This window comes from Thunnus albacares, chromosome 7 (assembly GCF_914725855.1).
Source record: "Thunnus albacares chromosome 7, fThuAlb1.1, whole genome shotgun sequence".
In the NCBI taxonomy this organism is placed as follows: Eukaryota; Metazoa; Chordata; class Actinopteri; order Scombriformes; family Scombridae; genus Thunnus; species Thunnus albacares.
In genome coordinates this window covers 33,709,462-33,727,070 of record NC_058112.1, presented here as the reverse complement: position 1 = coordinate 33,727,070, position 17,609 = coordinate 33,709,462, and the positions used below count along the sequence as shown (strand labels likewise).

The window sequence follows — 17,609 nt, the reverse complement described above, 5'->3', positions numbered from 1 at the left end:
ACCCATTGTTTGTCAATCTGGGATTCAAACAATGATGTGCAGGACACATGGACATGAGGGACATGAGACAAAGAAAAGAAGGAAGCAAACACAGTCAGCCAATTATAAAACATCATCATTACAAACAGTTTTGTAACCTGCAGGAGATTTTAAAAACTCAAGAACTTAATGTTCAACACGAAAGCAATCATGAAATATCTTTAATACAAAAATCTTTCCACTGGTATTTTAAGTTTTAAATTTTATTTCCTTTTTGACAAAACCAGGACTTCAATCAAAAACTGAATATTTTATTATCAAGGTTATTCAGATGGAGTGTTTAGGCTGAATGAAGATCAGCCTGTCGAACTGAATGAAAAAGTCAGACTGAGGTTTGTTGTGTTTGGAGACCCAGAGAGACTTCATGAAATCAGTTTGTTCCTCTCAAGTGGACAAATATAAAATGTCCTTTTATTCCCTTTGAATCTGTCGAGGACTCTGTTTGTTATTATATCACAGGCTGTTTGTCGAAGCTGCTGCTGGAATGATAGAGTAACTATTGGAGGTAATTTCTTCCTGCAGAAAAAAAAATACATTTTTCACTTTAAAAGAAAATGCTGTCAGATCCTTTCAAGTCAAACTTTCTGTTCATTTTTTTCCCAGTTGGTTCTCTACAATCATGAAGTTTATATTTGATCTTCTGTACGTTCTGGATGCTGTAACCTTTGACCCCTGAAGTTAGAGGACTTCTTCTGACACACAAAAGCCTGTGATTGGTCAGACAGGTTACCAATGAATAGGGCGCACTTGATTTCATGCAGTGAATACAACACTAAACTACAGCTGCAACATATATTCTATAATATTTCTCAATTGTTAATATCATCATTGAACATTTAGTCCGTAAAATGTCAACTATACAAACATCCTTTGCTGTAGAGACACACACCGGAATAATATGACACCCACTGTGTCCTTGAAGAATCAATATTTGGCATTTTTCCTTAAAAGATACAAGAATCCAAAAGAGAAAAATGGCCTCAGATATGTCTTCATTTGATATGTCTGTCTTTCTTGCTTTAATTTATCATTATGAAGTAAATGCTGATCGCACAGTGTAATGGCTATAGAATAATGACACCATCAGTGTTTAGACTGGTTCCCTATAAGCCTCGTTGTCACTATGACATTCTGTCTGAATCTTATCTCCCAGGAAAACAAAAGCTCGATTTACAGCACAAAGGAAGTGCGTCAACCACTTTAGTTTCCCCCCCAGTAGCTATCAGTAGCTATATCTCATAATAATCTGTTAGGTGGTCAACCTCTTTCTATCGTCTTATTGCTATATGATAAATGTTGAATAATATTGCACAGCCAAATCTGATGACACGCTACTTCCAGAATCGATTTCAAAGTCTTGTTACTCATTAATAAATTTCTCAATGGATCAGGGCCGAAAAAGTGGAGATGCAGCTTTTTTCAATTATGCTCCCAAACTCTGGAACGCCTTACCTAAAGACGTTAGAGAAGCAGTCTCCATTGACAACACTTAGAAACATATCTTTTTAACCATCATATACTAAAACATTTTAATCCATTTTAAGGCATTTGTATTCTTATTCATGAATGATCATGTCTTTTACTTAAGATTTTCAGCTGTGTCTCCTCTGTTTTAATGTAACGCACTATCTCTCATTTTTCTCATTTTTCTGTCTAAAGTTTATTATTATTATTATTATTATTATTATTACTTATATCTGCATACGCTACATTCCAGTTGCAGTGAGTAAACTACCAGAATAAACTTGTCTTTTAATTTCTAGAGGGCTTTATTCCCGTTAACTACGGGACTTAACAGAAGCAACTTGCATATGTGGGTTTTTTTTTTTTTAACGTCTCACTTCTCTGCATGAATCGCTTGTCGTCATCATTCAGCGTCGGCACCTCGCAGCCCGTTAAAAATAAACATGGAGGAGAGCGACATCATCCTCATCATCTGTATCTTCTAATCTCGGACATGTATGCTCGCAACAGCCGCGTCATCTGTGTTAATGATTATTATTATTGTTGTTATTCTTGATGCAGCTCACGTTTCTGTTGAATCTGTGCATGTGTCACCGTTTAGAACCTCACCGGTGTTCACAGCGGAGCCGGATACACGTCACTTATAAACATGAACCATCGACACAAACATTAAGACCAATAACGTGTAGAGTCAGTCGGTCAGTCAATAAAAGTGTCACAGAGGAAATAAATTCATGAGCGAGGACTGAATCATCTGTCAAACAGCAAAGCGAGAACGATGAGGAGGAAATAATTTGACCTCTTGTTAGAGTCTGACTGACTAACAGACGAGCTATAATGTGGGATTTATATACGCTTTAATGAAAATATCTCACTTCTACGAGATAAAAGGCTTCAAGGATGATGAGACTCTCTTCTGCTGCTTGGATTAACAGCATCTCAGTGAAACTTTCCCAACAGGACGAGTGTGAAACTGCCTTTTTTCCCTAAAACAGCTGTTGGAAAAGGTCAATATAGTCATTATTTATTAGTGAACCAGTGTCCTATTGCTGTTGAATTCTTTGTATAAATACCGACTCATTGATTAATCAACCAATCACTTCAGCAGAACAGATCATCTCTATCCAACCTTTTTATTCCCTCTTTATTGTTTTGCTCTTTTTCACTCTGTCTTTTCTTTCCTCGCTTGTTTTTTTTTTTTCTGAAATAATCTTTGTATAACCTTGAGAAATGTTGTATTAAAAATATGAAAATACAGCAGCAGAAACAGTCTGTATGTGTTTTTCGAGCGGCGGCGGAGGCTCGGTGGAAAGCTGGTGAAGAGAGGAAGTTGAAGGTTAAGAGAACAGCGTGCTTAGCTCTCTGTCAAGACTGCCGGCAACCAAGGGTTTCGCTCTCAGCGGCGCCAAGGCTGCCGCCTTACACAGGCTTCACGGTCATCCATTTAACTGCTCGTGTCGAGCGTTTGGCCGTTTCAAGTGTACACAAATACACCTGAACTCCTCGTCTTGCTGCATGTTTGGAGGAAACAGTCACGTTTTAGTGGCTGATCTGACAGTTTGACTCGACCTGCACGGTGCGAGGCTGAGAATAAAAGACGGCGGAGGGGTTTTTAGAAGCCGACACGCTCGCTCTGGACTTTCAGAGTCTCTGATGGTGAGACGCGAAATGAAAAATGTTCACATCTGTCCATGTAAAGTGATTTAATCTGATGTTCAGCCAAGCTAGAAAATATAAAAATGATTGCTCTTGTTCCAATTTCAGATTTTTTTTTTTTAAATAAATGAGTTCTGGTGTTTTGAGATGAGACAGAATAACATGATAACAGGAAAATGGCTTCATCAGGGCCGAGTCACAATCAAATCACTGCAATGTATAATTGACCAAATGCACCAATCACACAGCTAAGCACAAACTCTGTCAACCTCGTTCATCTTTCTGATTTGTTCTGCTTGTTTGAAGATGGTGGCGACTACCACATCTCGAGGCTGAAGTAACTGACTCCAGTTTATAAATACTGAGTCGATCATTGTTTTCATCGCGTCATTCTGCTCTCAATCTCTATATTCAGGCGCTCTAATAAGTCCCCGGCTCCAGGACTTGGGAGTCAGACTATTGTTGCAATATTTCACTAAGTTTAAAGGTAAACTATGCAGGATTTTCCTGAAAAACAATGTATAGACTCAAAGAAATCCCTCTCAGTCATCACTTATGACCCACTAGAAGTGTGAGTCCGTCCTCTGCCTGTATTTTCATATTTTCTTATTATTTTATTATTACACTCCTCTGCTCTCCTGGTCACGGATGTATAAAGAGAACAGGCATGTGTGTGTTTGTCCGAGGGCGGGGCTGAGCTACACACACACACACACACACACACACACACACACACAGACACACACACACACACACACGTGATGAAGCTCTGCATTCACACCACGTCCGGCGATGCGACACCTTCCTGCAGGTTTGTGCTTTAGAACATAACCTCCATGAAACACTCAGAAAATAACGTTTCATTCATCTGATTCACAGCTTTGTTCTCGCCACCGCCGCTCCCTCTCTTCATTCACTCTCTAACTCGCTTAACCACCGCTGTGCTCTCTCTCTCTCTATGAAATCCTGCATAGCATGCCTTTAAAGTTACTTCATTACATACTGAGTTATATATTTATTTATCCATAAGCTGCAACTTTGGGCTTCAAACCGGCTCCAGTGCAACCTCGATTCATCCATCTTTATATACAGACAACGGTTTCAAGGCCAGATTTGGGGCTCAATAAGATGTTAAATGAACAGTTGGGAATCAATGATAAACATATTGACAGCAGTGAAACCTTCAGCTAAAAGTGCGACTGGAACATATGAGCCTATAAACCCTGTGAGTTCTCATCACTGATGTCAGGCAGTGTTACCGGTTAGTTTACCTCCTGGCCGGTGTCCAGCACGCAGAGTTTGGAGCACTGCTTCTTGGCGTCCATCAGCACGTTGAACATGGTGCAGACCGACAGAGGAACCCGGAAGTCTGTTGACTTATTCGCTTTCTGCATTTTGGCATCGAATGCAGATTTTGTTCTGTGGGACAAAAACACAAAACACGCATTATTTTATAATGAACTGTAGCATTTTTAAAAACAAGAATACAATTGTAAGAATTTAAAGAATCAGCTTCACTAAAGAAAATGTTCGTTTCAGGTGTTTTGTTTGAGTTTTGATGTTTTCAGCTTGTTTGGGTCATAAACTGGCTGTATGAATTACTTTACTGTGTTGTTTGTTATCTACATATAATATCAAAGGGAAATCACTTCGGTATAAAAATAAAGAAAGTTCCTAGCAGTCTGACCTCTTGACGCAGGCCTCCATCATGTCGCTGGCCATCAGTTTGAGTCTTTGCTCCAGATGTTTGGCGAACTCGGGCTCTGGCCAGTGGAGGTCCAGCACGAACATCTGCAGAGCGTCCAGCTTCCAGAACAAATCCTCTGAGGTGGCGGAGCCGTTACTGCAGGAAGGATGGAGGACAGGAAAAATATATAAAATATAATATTATGTGGACTTGATGTGTTTTCCTACGTGGCTGAAAGATGATGCTCAGCTGTTCCACCAAACCCTTTTTTTTTGGAAATGTAGTAGAAAGTGCAGGAAGTGTGACGACACTGACTGATTTAAATGTTATTAACTATGAGCCATAACTTTCACAACTATTACATCAGTTTTAAGACTAATTTCCTTCCTTCTTTCCAGGTGTAGGTGTTGCTAATTTTAACTGCAGTAAAAGCGTTTATTTTCAAACTGAATTTGGGAAGGTACGCAATTATTTTACTTACTGTAAAGCAGCTACAATCAATATTTTGTCATAATAATAATAATGTCTGATCTGTCAGTGTGTAATGTGTTGGTCGTGGATCGCAGTGCTCAACGCTCTCATAGCGTCGTTTTCAGAAAAAAAGCTGTAAAAAGCCGCTGTTCACTACCTGCTCAGCACCAAACAGCAAACAGACACAGTTAGCTGTAGACTAGCTGGTGAACATAGTGGAGCATTTAGCAGCTAAAGAGCCAGATATTTCCCTCAGGAGCTGGTGGAGAACAAAAACAGAGCTAAAAGAGAGTGAATATTCTGCTGAAACTAGTGGACAAAACATCAGTTTAAACAACTTTTTAAGTATCTTATTATGTTTTAGAGCTACATTTATATTCATTTGTTTTTTGGAATTATCTGTATCATAAACTCTGTCAACGCTTTGTTTCTCATTAGTCCTGGTTAGAGTTTGATCCACTACATGGGCATCCAATTTATATGAAAAGCAGGATCTTAAAACTCACAGATGATAATGATATAATGTTTACATCATGTGATCTTTGGATGGTAATAAAGCTGTGAGCAGAGAGCATTTTGGAAAAACTGTGTCGTTGCATTCAAGAACACTGCAACACCTGAAGCTTTATTTCTATATACAAGTCTCCTTGAAAGAACCATGTAATTAGGTAGAACTATTGTTATTATTATTATTCTGCATTTTGAGACCTATAAAAAGAAGTGTGAAGAAACAATCATTTCAATCCATTGTTTTCAAATGTTTGCTCTCTAGTGTTGATTTTCTGACAACATGGGTCACACAAATCGAGGACATGAGACTATAATGTCATTTAATACACAGGTTGCAGAGTGTGATTGATTATTTCTATGCAGAAAATTGACTTTCAAAGATGGGATTATTGAAAAAAAAAAGATCTCAGCAGCTGATTTGAATGTGCACATGCATGTATGACCCTCACTTCATGGCAGTTTTTTTTTTTTTTTTTTTACAAAAACCATCATGAGCGCTCAGTATCTGGTCCTCTTCAACAGGTTTTGCTAGTTTTCGGTGCAGAGCTGTGTGCTTTCAGTCAGTAAACACGGCACCAGGCTCTGAAACAGAGACAGATGGACGTCTCTCCCCGCCTTCTCCCCGTGCGCACAGGTTACACAGCAACACATGGCAACGCTCGCCGCCACCGACATCCAAGTGTACAGCGCCCGGCTAGAATGACAGCCATGGGAGGATGGAAAGGGGGTGGGGGGGGGGTTAAAACAAGCGCCACTCACTCCCTCACTTTTCTCACTTCGCCTTTAAAAGACTGTTACCTTAACAAGTGGCGCACAGGAATAAACGCTTTGGGCTGAGTCTGCGGTGCAATTTAATACTCGGTGGCTATCCCCCTCATGTCTAATTAGTGGTGCTCTTCTCTGAGCGCACTCCGCCCCGCTCCCCGGGGAACGGGACGATCCCACTCGCCCGTCTGTGCTCGCTAATGAAGTGCCAGCTTTTTCTCTCTCTCTCTCTCTTTTTTTTTTTTTTTGTTTTTTCATTGGATTGAGGAGGGCCAAGCGAAGTGAGGTAGAGGAACAGTGTGGTCCATGTTGTGGGAAAGGCTGGGGGAGAGTCAGCATGAGGAGCCTTTTTAAGAAACACACCCTCGACCAGCCTCCTGAGACCCCCCCCCCCCTCCTCCCTCCCTCTCCACCTCCCCCTCCACCTCCCAGCATGGCCACCAACGCTGCCAGTTCTGCTACAGACTCACTCGCTCTGAAACAGACTGACAGACACGTGAAAACATTTAGAGATGTTTCTAGAAAATCAGACTGAGCAGGTGAGTCCAGATCAAACTTCACTCACAGCTCAATCTACCCAACAACTGCAACCAACATCTTATTGATTATTCTGTTGATTCCCAGAGTTCAAGGTGTATTTAAATGTCTAGTTTTGTCCGTGTCAGGAAAGACAATCATGAGCTGTGTCTCAAATCACATACTACTGTTAGTACACTGTGTACACTATATATTACTGGCGTAGTGCATGAATTTCTACAGGGTAGTGTCGTCTCAAATCAAACACAACAGTTGTGCACTTACCGGAATTGACGATCACAAATTAGCATTAGCTAGCGTTAGCATTCATGTTATCGTTCGCTCTACTAAATCATTACAGACTGCTAAATTAACCCAAAAAACATACTGATGGCTTATATCCGACAACAGTATAGTGGTGCTTAGTGCTAAAAAACACATGTATAACTTACATTTGTATAACGTGGTGATGTTCACCGTAGTTACAACGTACTCGGCTGCCATTTCCAGTTTGAAAAGTGGTCCCTCTCCTTCTGCTACGTAGCCAAGATGGCGACCATTGAGGGCGAGAAGTGTCCATAGTTCAACAATCAACTTTTTGACTGTTTTGAGTGCACCATCCGGGTTCTCACAGTGCATTTTTCCATACTTCTCAGTGTGAATGCATTTATGCACTCAAAATGTTACGTGTAAGTACAGAAGTATGAGATTTGAGACACGAAAATGCTAATTGTGTCTATTTAATTGTCTATATTTAGTCATATTTTGATACAGAGGGACATTTTTGGAAGTGAAGAGGTGCAGGCAGGTTTTATATTTGATAAATCTTTCACACATATGAAACATCTCTCAACTTACAAGATGTCAGGTAGATTTATTCCTTGCAAGCTGCAACAGAAAAAAAATTTGATTTGTTATTATTGCACCGACAGACATTCTTCACATCGTGAAGCATGCACACCGCACGGCACAAGGACTGAACATTTTTTCACCGGAGTCTCGCATGCAGGTGGCATCACGCTGACAAAAGAGCCGCAGTGTCATAGAAACAATCTGAGAACCACAAACCTCCCTCTCAAACCCTGTCCGGGTTCATTCAGACAAGAACAATGGACTAAAGCTTTGATTCTCAGAGATCAAGACTGAGCGGCAAGACAAAGTCGGATTTCATGCGGGGGAGTAAAAAAAAAAGCAAAAGGAATGAGTGTAGTTCTGACGTTTATTGTTACAATAATTAATTTCAGATTTGTGGACAATCATGCAGACAGATCGACACAAACAGAGCTACAGTGATGGACGCCACTGCTGAGCATTCAGGTCCAAACTAGAGGCCTTCACAAATATCTGACCCCTGAAAACCCAAAGACCAAACCTGAGACCAAATGTTCAGTCTTTGTAAAATGCTGACGAGACCCTGCTGGACTGAACGAGCATGTTCAGTCAGCCAATGAAAACACAGAAAATGACTGACTTGAATGTGTCTACATGTTAGAGATGGCGCCTTCACTACAGGCCAATTTAGCCTTGCTAGAAGCTGTGTGTTGATCCACCAGTTGGTCCAACGTTCAAACTATTGGATGGATTTAAATGAAATAAAGTTCAGATATTAATGGTGCTCAGAGGATGAAATACCTCCAAAATAAATCACTGAACTTCTGCCAGCATCCTGTTAGTGATTGCGGCTGTTAGCGGCGCTAGTTTTAGCATTAGCGTTCTTTTCATTTAACATAATAATGCTGAATTTTTAAAAAAAAAAAAAAGCTATCATATCTACATGAGATTTATGTATCAGAACTTTGTTTTTTCTTCTTTCCTCTCCCATTAATCATCTCACCACCCCTCAGATTTATCTGCTGACCCTTTGGAGGGGCCCGACCCCTAGGTTGGGAACCACTGGACTAAACTAGCTAACTGTATATAAAGTAGTGTAAACTAGCTCCACCTCCAGCAGCTACAACAGTAACATGCTGCTCTAACACTGATGCTTCACTATTAATAATCTAATGATGTCATATATAATAATATATCAGTCAGAGGGACCAAACCACTACTTTTACTGCAATACTTTAACTACATCAAGCTCATAATACTTATGTACTTTTACTGCAATACTTTAACTACATCAAGCTCATAATACTTATGTACTTTTACTGCAATACTTTAACTACATCAAGCTCATAATACTTATGTACTTTTACTGTAGTAGGATTTTTCATGCAGGACTTTTACTTGTGGAGTATTTTTACATTGTTGTATTGGTACTTTTACTTGAGTAAAGGATTTGAATACTTCTTCCACTGCTGGTTTTGTCTTTGGTTCAGGTAAGATGGTGTTGGGGGGTGGTATACATTCTCAGAGCTTGTGAAGACCTCTAATCCAAACCACAGCAACACCTCTGAGTCTTCTATCCTCCCCCCTCATACATACGTGTTCTCGCACAGCGGTCCCATCCAAGCGGGCGCCGAGAAGCTGGGCATCTGCGGCAGCGTGAGGGGGAGGCTGGGGACTTTAGGAAGAGGAACGCTCGCTAGATTGTTAGTTAACGACCTGCTGGGTCAGAGTCAGCGGCGAGGTCGATCAACGGCGGAGAGGGGAAACGTTAAAAGAATAAAATACAAAGAGAAAGAGAAGAAACAGTGACAGTAACAGTGGGCATTAGAAAATGAAAGACTGAAGGTATACCGTCATGAGGTGTGCATCCAATATAGGTTGTGGTCTTTTATTTTTCTAGTCTGTGCACGTTCATGAATTGGATTGAATAAGTGCAATTTTGAGCTCAAATTGAAATATTTTCAACTCGTCAATGAATCCGGGGTCAATTTGCATCCACTTGCTTTTTTGCACTCACCTCATATGCCATGCTTATAAAGTAACCGTGTTCAGTCTGAACTAGGGCTGCAACTAATGGTTATTTCTAATATCGATTAGTCTGTTGAGTGTTTTCTCGATTAATCGATTAATTGTTTGGTCCAAAAAATGTCAGAAAATAGTGAAAAATGTCAACGGTTATTTCTAAAAGACCAAGATGACGTCTTCAAGTGTCTTGTTTTGTCCACAACTGTCATAAAGGACTAAAGAAACTAGAAAATAATCACATTTGAGAAGCTGGAATCAGAGAATTTGGACATTTTCTTCTTAAAAAATTACTCAGAACGATTAATCAATTATCAAAATCGTTAGCAATTAATTTATTAGTTGCCAACTAATCAATCAATTTATCGTTGCAGCTCTTGTCTGAACAAACCTTTCAGAGTCCACGTAAATAGCAACTTAACACCCCTGAAAAAATCTTGTTTTCACTGATCTCCAGTGGTTTAATTCTCACTTTGCTGCGTATGTACAGGTGAACCTCAGAGCCCTGTGACATCACTGTTGGGTGTTTACAGGTGTAACAAACACACGTCTATCCAAACCCAGCAGAGGTTAATTGAATGAATAGAAAAGGTGTCTCCCGTCTACTGTGAGCCGAACCATTCACTGGTGTTCTTAGTTCACTGAAATGTAATAAGAAACATAACTGGCAGTTAAGATAAATGATCTTGATAAAAGTTACTGTCAGCAGAGGAAAGTGTGAGAGAATATGCAGCTTTTTGATTTTTAACTGCATTCATTTGGAAGCATTTTATGGTCTTCTGCCTGTAATTTACTGACCAACATCACTAGTTAAATGTCTTCTGTAAAGACATAAGTCGGTGTGTTTGCTCTGCAGTAAGGGGAGCAGGAGGACGTCTAATCTCTGGCGGTGGAGAGCAGCCTCTCTGCTGCTACCGTCAGAGTTTTTGAGTTGAAACAGACTGATCTCTGAGGTTTAAGTTGTTTAAGTCCTGCAGTGTGTGTTGGTCAGCTGCTCTCGTTTGTTACTGCTGCTAATCTCAGAATCCATCGCCTGTCGTCTGACAATGATTTAGCCACCAATATTTCAGAGGTTCTGGTGTAGCCGGCGGACAGATGACGGATATCTGGGCCTCTTCTGTGCGCAGGTCGTTGTTTACAGTCCAATTAGCAACTTGAGACATTCCAGACGACATTTCAGCTAATTGCTATAAACAGATATATGCATATGAATGCAGATCATTTTTAAAAAAGCTAATAAAAAGCTAAATCGTCGTCAGACTCGCTGATGGGTTCTGATCTGAGATTGTATTTCAGCCGATGTGTTTCGCTGCACTGCCCTGTTGAGTTCCGTCTTTTTCGTCCTGTCAACATTACGTTATTAACTAACATTCAAATAATAGATTTTTGAATGAATCATGAATCGATTCAGAATCATGAAACGATTTTTTCAGCCACCCCAAACACCCAACCATCCCCATCCTGGCTGTGGTCAGAGGTGAACAACCGTTTAACCACAGCGGGCAGCAGGTGTCATTATTAACTCCTTTCATGCAAAAAAGGTCCAGATGTGTTAAAATGTCGCTGTACAATAATCAAACTACAGAAGAGCTCTTACATTATTCTTTCCTGTGAAATGACAATAAAAACACTGAAAACACAGATCAAACTAAGTGGAAGATAATAAAAAAAAATATTCACTTTATGAAAGTACAGACAAACAATAACCCCACATCTGAATCTACAAGTCATTGTGATGCAGATCCTAGCTACACGTTGAAATATAGTTACTGAAAAAACTAGTAAAGAAACTGAAAAACTTTCACTTTCAGCCAAATGTAGTCCAGTATAAACCTCGACTTCTCGACTCCTTCTAACCCGTCAATCACCTGTCAATCACCTGTCAATCACCCGTCAATCACCCGTCAATCACCTGTCAATCACCCGTCAATCACCCGTCAATCACCCCGACTGTGCTGGATTTCAAAGCCTTACTTGACGGAGGTCCACGTCTCCTGCTCGAAGCCGCGGTGGATGGACTGGGCGATGGACGACTCCATCAGGTCGATGTAACGGACCACCAGGGGGACGAACAGGTCCTGCAGGTGTTTATGGAACGTCCCGTTGCACAGGTGAGCTGTGTGGGGTGGGGGGGTGGGGGCCAGAAGAAGACCAGGTAAGCAAATTTAATAACCTTTCACACCATTTCCATTAAACCTACAACAGAGAAGCTACATCACACAACTATGTCTACTAGAAATTAACAGTAAAGACATTATTAAAATGATGCCGCACAGATTACATTGATTTAATCAAAGCCACGATCTTTCCCAGAACTTAAAGAATAAGACTGTCGATTTTCTATAGTTTTCTTCTTGTCAACAAATCTCATGTTTGGATCCAAACCAACAATGAACTGATCTACTAACAAGTATTGTGCGTGTATCAAAGCCTGTGTGTGTCCACATGCTGCACTGGGCGACATGTTCCTTCATCATGAAGAGTTTGGTTACTGTATTTTGTTTAGAAATGGCTCAAAAAAAACAACAAAAACCCCCCACAAAAACAAAAATCCATCACTATTTGGTGGAGCTGTTAACAACTCATAGACATGTGAAATGTGACCCCGACTACACACTGCTTTTTGTAAGACGTCAAAAGACAAAAAGTAAAGTAAAGTACAAGTACCTCAAAAAAAAACAATAACAAGCCTTAAAAAGATCGGATGCGGATGCACAGGTGTTCAGGTTATTGTGTACACCCCCACCCCCCTCCAATGATAACCCCCACCCCCGTGGCTGCTGCTTTGTGGATTTGTCAAACAAGACAGATAAATCCTCTGTGACAGTAAGAGTCAACAGCGAGCAGAGACACAGAGACGACGACGACGGTGAGCGTTTGGGTGAGAAGCGAGCAGGCTGGTCTCTCAGGACTTCATTAGTTTTAATTCCTCTCGCTCTGCTCCGTCATGATTAACACTAGCCTTTTTGCCCTCCAGAGAGTAAAAAAACCCCGCCTCCCTCCCTCGCAAACCGCTCGCCTTCACACACACACACACACACACGCTGACAATCAAGTGAGCATTTAAATAATCTGCAGAACAACTGAGAGATAATACACTTGTTGAAGAAAAGTCCTGTAAGAGTCACCTTGAGATTGTTGGCGTCCGGCCGTCGATGTAGAGGTTTTGTTCATGTTTTGTTTTTGAGCAATTAGAGAAGTCAAGGATTGTTCATGTTTTATCACTGTGAGGTTCAGAGAAGGCAACTTATAAATCAACGTCATTATCTTTTTTTGTTGTTTTGTTTTTGAGTATCTGAATGGATTTGAACTCAAACAAATCTCTCTCCTCTCACTTTAGACATAATTATCAAAGAGGGAAGACCTCATTTGCGGAAACAGTCAAAACGATGATTTTTTTTGCTCGCTCTGTGTTTCTGTGCTTCGTCTATTGCCTCATTACGCTCCGATTCAAGTCGGCTAATGTTGTGACACTTGGAATAATTACGGCATTAACAGAAGACAGTAATTAGAAAAAAATATAAAAGATATGAGCCACAAAAAAAAAAAAAAAGAGATTTGTGGGTTCTTCACATAATGAAGCGCTGAGTTTTTTTGTTCTCAACGTTGCCCTTGGGCTGTCTGTCTGTCTATCTGCCTGCCTGTCTGTTACTGTATTTGAGGTACTTTGGCATCATCCATGTTAAATAACGCCTCGCATCTCGCCAAATCTCAGCTGGCTGCGAGACAAAAGCCTCGGAGAGCCGATGGAGAGGCTGAGAGAGAAAAGAAAAACAATGAGCCGAGACTTTTTTTCTCTCTGCAGCATGCAAGTCGAGTGAAATCTGAACAGTGAGATGCTGCTTATCAAGGGAAGAAAATACTACGACAATCTGAAATACAGCAACGCAACGTCCTAGTTTGTCATTTTTTAAAGGTTTTTCCTCACACTGTTTGGACCTCGAGACATAAAAAAGCAGATTACAGAAATCAGTTGGTATAAAAAAAGTGTTTCCTTGTTCCTGAAATGTTGTTTGCTGCTGTGTTGATGTCTTCCAGAGAATGTTTTACTGTTCATAAATGAGTCTGAAAGCAATAAAATTCCCTGTAGTTTCATCTTCTGTCTTTTATCGATATGTGAGTGTCAGTGAAGATTGATAGATTGTTTATTTTATCATCTTTCATTGGTTTTCTCTCTGCACAATGAAACACTTTGGATGAACTGTTTGTGTTTGAGGTGCTGTATAAATAAACGAATCCAAGTCCTTAAAGGATCCCAGACAATATCAAATCATAATATTATTCAGATCCACAAATCCATATTTTATATCCGTCTATGCTTTTTCTATAAAATTTGCCAAAACAAATTGTTAAAAAGCAACTTCAACGTATAAGACAACCAAAACAAATCAGAACTTCTTCGCTCACCGTACATATCAGGGGGCGACATGTGACATCATATACGTACATATACATATATGTACTGAGCGAACCTGAAGAAGCTGCAGGCGAAACACGTTGTTCGCTCTTAATAAAGTCACTTTATATGTTCCTGCGACCGACCAGATACTGGCTGTGCATGGGGAGTTCTCTCCTTTTATACATATATTAACATATTTCCAGAATAATACATCATATTTTTTGATTATCCTCCAGATTGTTCCATAGATTCATTCTTACTCAAGTCTTAAAGTCTGAAATCGGTCGTTGAGACATGATTTCAGGATTTGGGAACAAACAAAACATGAACATAGACGTAGCTGAGTCAGCTCATTTCAATCACCTTCATCATAATCTGCGTTGTAATCAAAAATCAGACACATATGACGCTGAAAAGGTGGAATTTCATCCAGGAAATGTAAAAGACTGTGGAATCAAGTTGATGATGATGAGCTGCATCGTCGGCCCAGTGTAGTTTCATGGTCGACCCTTTGTCGTGACGTCGCTCAGATCAACGATGGAAACGTGAAGATTTAATGGATATTTGTAAAAGTAAAAGAGATTTTATGAAGCAAAAGACTCAGTTTGTCGTCGTTGGAGCAGCTGATAACAGCAGAGAACAGAAGAGACGTCTCACCGCCCAATAAGACTGATTCAGATTTTTATCCATTTTAGATTTACAGTTTTAACGCAGCATAAGTTCATGTTTTTGTTCTTTACTTACTCTCATTGTACAAGATGATGTTAGATTTTAGAAATATGAACAACAAACGACAAAGAAAACCTTGTCAGAGAGTTACATTTGAATAATTTGCATTGATTCTGGAAATTATGAGTCTATACTTCATGTAGGTTAGTTTGTTTGCAGTGTAACAGCTGCAGATTCACAATAAAAGTTAATTAAACTTTATAGAATCGATGCATTTTAAATCCCACAGTTTCCCTCGTAGTTATTATATGAGCTGAAAAGAAGAAGAAAAAATGTCCACTGACTAAATAAATAAGAGCTGAGCTGAAGACAAAGGAAGTGACACAGCGGCCTGACATCATATTAACATCCTCCTCTTCTACCTGCTGACAGGTAAGACAGGTCAGCCGACGCCGAGCCGAAGACGGAGCCGCGGACGGCCGATCGTGTCTCTCATCCTGCCGCGACAGTTTTCTCGACCGCCTCCGTCGCCGCTCGTGTTAATTAACTCTCCGGCGGAGCGTGCGAGGTGCCGTTAACCTCGTCTTCTCTTAACGAGACTTGTTTTTCTCCGGCGTCACCGGTGTTAATTAGCGCTCTTAGCGGTGAGACCGTGTGCCGTGGCGTGTGGGGCATTTCCTCTAACAACAACAAAAAAAAAAAGCTGCAGTTTTAAGACGCACAAAAATAAAGGTCAGGTTGGAAGAAGAAGAAGAAGAAGAAGAGAGGAGAGTATGGAAAGAAATTAAAAAAGGTATCAGCGAGGTGTCATAGCTGAGCGTCAGTTCACGAAGGTAATTCTTATTTCTGGTGTATTTTTATTCCTGAGCAGGTGAATCTGAGCACCAGAAGTCTGTTTGTACTGATAAATAAATCTAAGCATTCATTTCTTGCTGTAACAATCTCCAAGTTTCATTCGAAAGCTGCAGCTTATAAAATGTTTCCAGCTAAAAAGGTGTGAATTTTAAAGGGCTGCACTACACAGAAACCCTATGTGGTGAATAAATTAAACGTCCTTTTCTCAGTGTGTGTGTGTGTGTGTGTGTGTGTGTGTGTGTGTGTGCAGTAGGTGGGGGGTGAAGGCAATGGAGGTGGTGAGAAAGCAGTGTGAAAATAAGAAAGAGAGATTTTTTTGTTTTTCAGTTTTTGGATCATTCAGCTTCCTATGAGGAGCAGCTTTCCCACCGGAGACAGAAAACCGACAAAATTTAATTTGGAGAAACTCTGTGTGTGTGTGTGTGTGTGTGTGTGGATGATCTGACTGCTGCACACACTTGTTGGTTCAGAGCCCACAGAAACTGGCAGAGTGACGCTGTGATTACATGCAGCAGGAAATTATACACTGAACTGTGTTTGATACTCTTCATGCAAAATAGCAGATTCCTTTTTTTTTTTTTTCTTTTTTTTGCAAAGAACAAATCCATCAACTGCAAACTATTTATTGTTAATTTATTCAATTTGGTGCTGAACTCCCATCAAGCAACAAACAACAAGCGTTTCATTCATGCGGAAAGATGCCATTGTACATAAACATTAATTAAAAAAAAATTTGATAAGATTAATTTATCTACACTTTGTGCGATGAATAGTTACTTCACCGCTCACTTTTGGCTGTGACTACGTACTGGCACGATAAACACGCAAACACACAAACACACACACTGCGAGAGACACGCATGTCTTGTTTTAGACATAGTTAGTTGATAAATAAATGTGCATTTATTGGCTGCCAAAGCACCGGCAGCCTGAACGGTTTCCAGCAGAGACTGAGATTAGTCGCCCCGTAGGCATTCACATTGCTATCAATGCTACACCTGCAAGTTACCCTGGAAGTAGACTGAAGGCAAGCATATGAAACGCTTTATGTAAACTTGATGTTTATGTGTAGATATGTAGTACCTTGGTGCATTTCTCAAGAATGGAAGTGATGGAGGACAAAATCCACAGTCCTCCTTCTGTGCAAAAAATGTATTTAAAAGTTTATCTGAAGCTAATATGAAGCTTCAGCGTCCAAATGAGTCAAATCAAGTAGATATCTTTCAACATTACAGTCTTTTTAGTGTCAAAGTTCCTCTTTTTGTTACTATACTTCCACCTGCAGCTCAACAGGGAAACACAAAGAGGGAATTTGATGCTAAAAAGACTGTAAATGTGTCAGATATCCACTTGATATGACTAACTCAGACTGATGAAGCTGAATAGAAGCTTCACACAGACTTTTAAATGCATTTTTTACATTGAAAGCACATTTGAAGGATCTTTTAATATCCAGTATGAACAGGAGGAGTGATTACAGCGAGGAAAACCTCTTTCACTGTTCATATGGACACCTGACTGCTGGTTTAAGATTAGATTGGATTATTTTATTTCGAACATGTTAAAATAACAAAATAAAATATATTGGCAACGAAACAAACTTTCAGTAAGCCGAACAAATAATAACCTTTCAATGTTGGAAAAGGGCGTAGGATGAAGTAGAGAACGTTTCTAGTCTAATCGATCAAGTCAAAGCTGAAAAAAAACATTCAAAACAACACAAGA

General features: G+C 40.1%; 1 protein-coding gene across 5 annotated transcripts in view; it reads right to left on the bottom strand.

Moving 5' to 3' along the window:
* cadps2 (Ca++-dependent secretion activator 2) overlaps positions 1-17,609 on the bottom strand; it is a 260,717-nt gene that overhangs the window by 33,626 nt on the left and 209,482 nt on the right. For 3 of the 5 annotated variants that reach the window (XM_044355538.1, XM_044355541.1, XM_044355539.1), the window contains 4 exons: positions 11,936-12,077; positions 4,847-5,002; positions 4,431-4,578; positions 3-17 (listed from right to left, as the gene is read on the bottom strand). In XM_044355538.1, coding sequence (XP_044211473.1) covers positions 3-17; positions 4,431-4,578; positions 4,847-5,002; positions 11,936-12,077 — 461 coding nt within the window. Of the gene's footprint in view, positions 1-2; positions 18-4,430; positions 4,579-4,846; positions 5,003-9,535; positions 9,656-11,935; positions 12,078-17,609 lie in introns of all 5 variants that reach the window. The other 2 variants (XM_044355543.1, XM_044355542.1) reach the window with 2 other exon arrangements.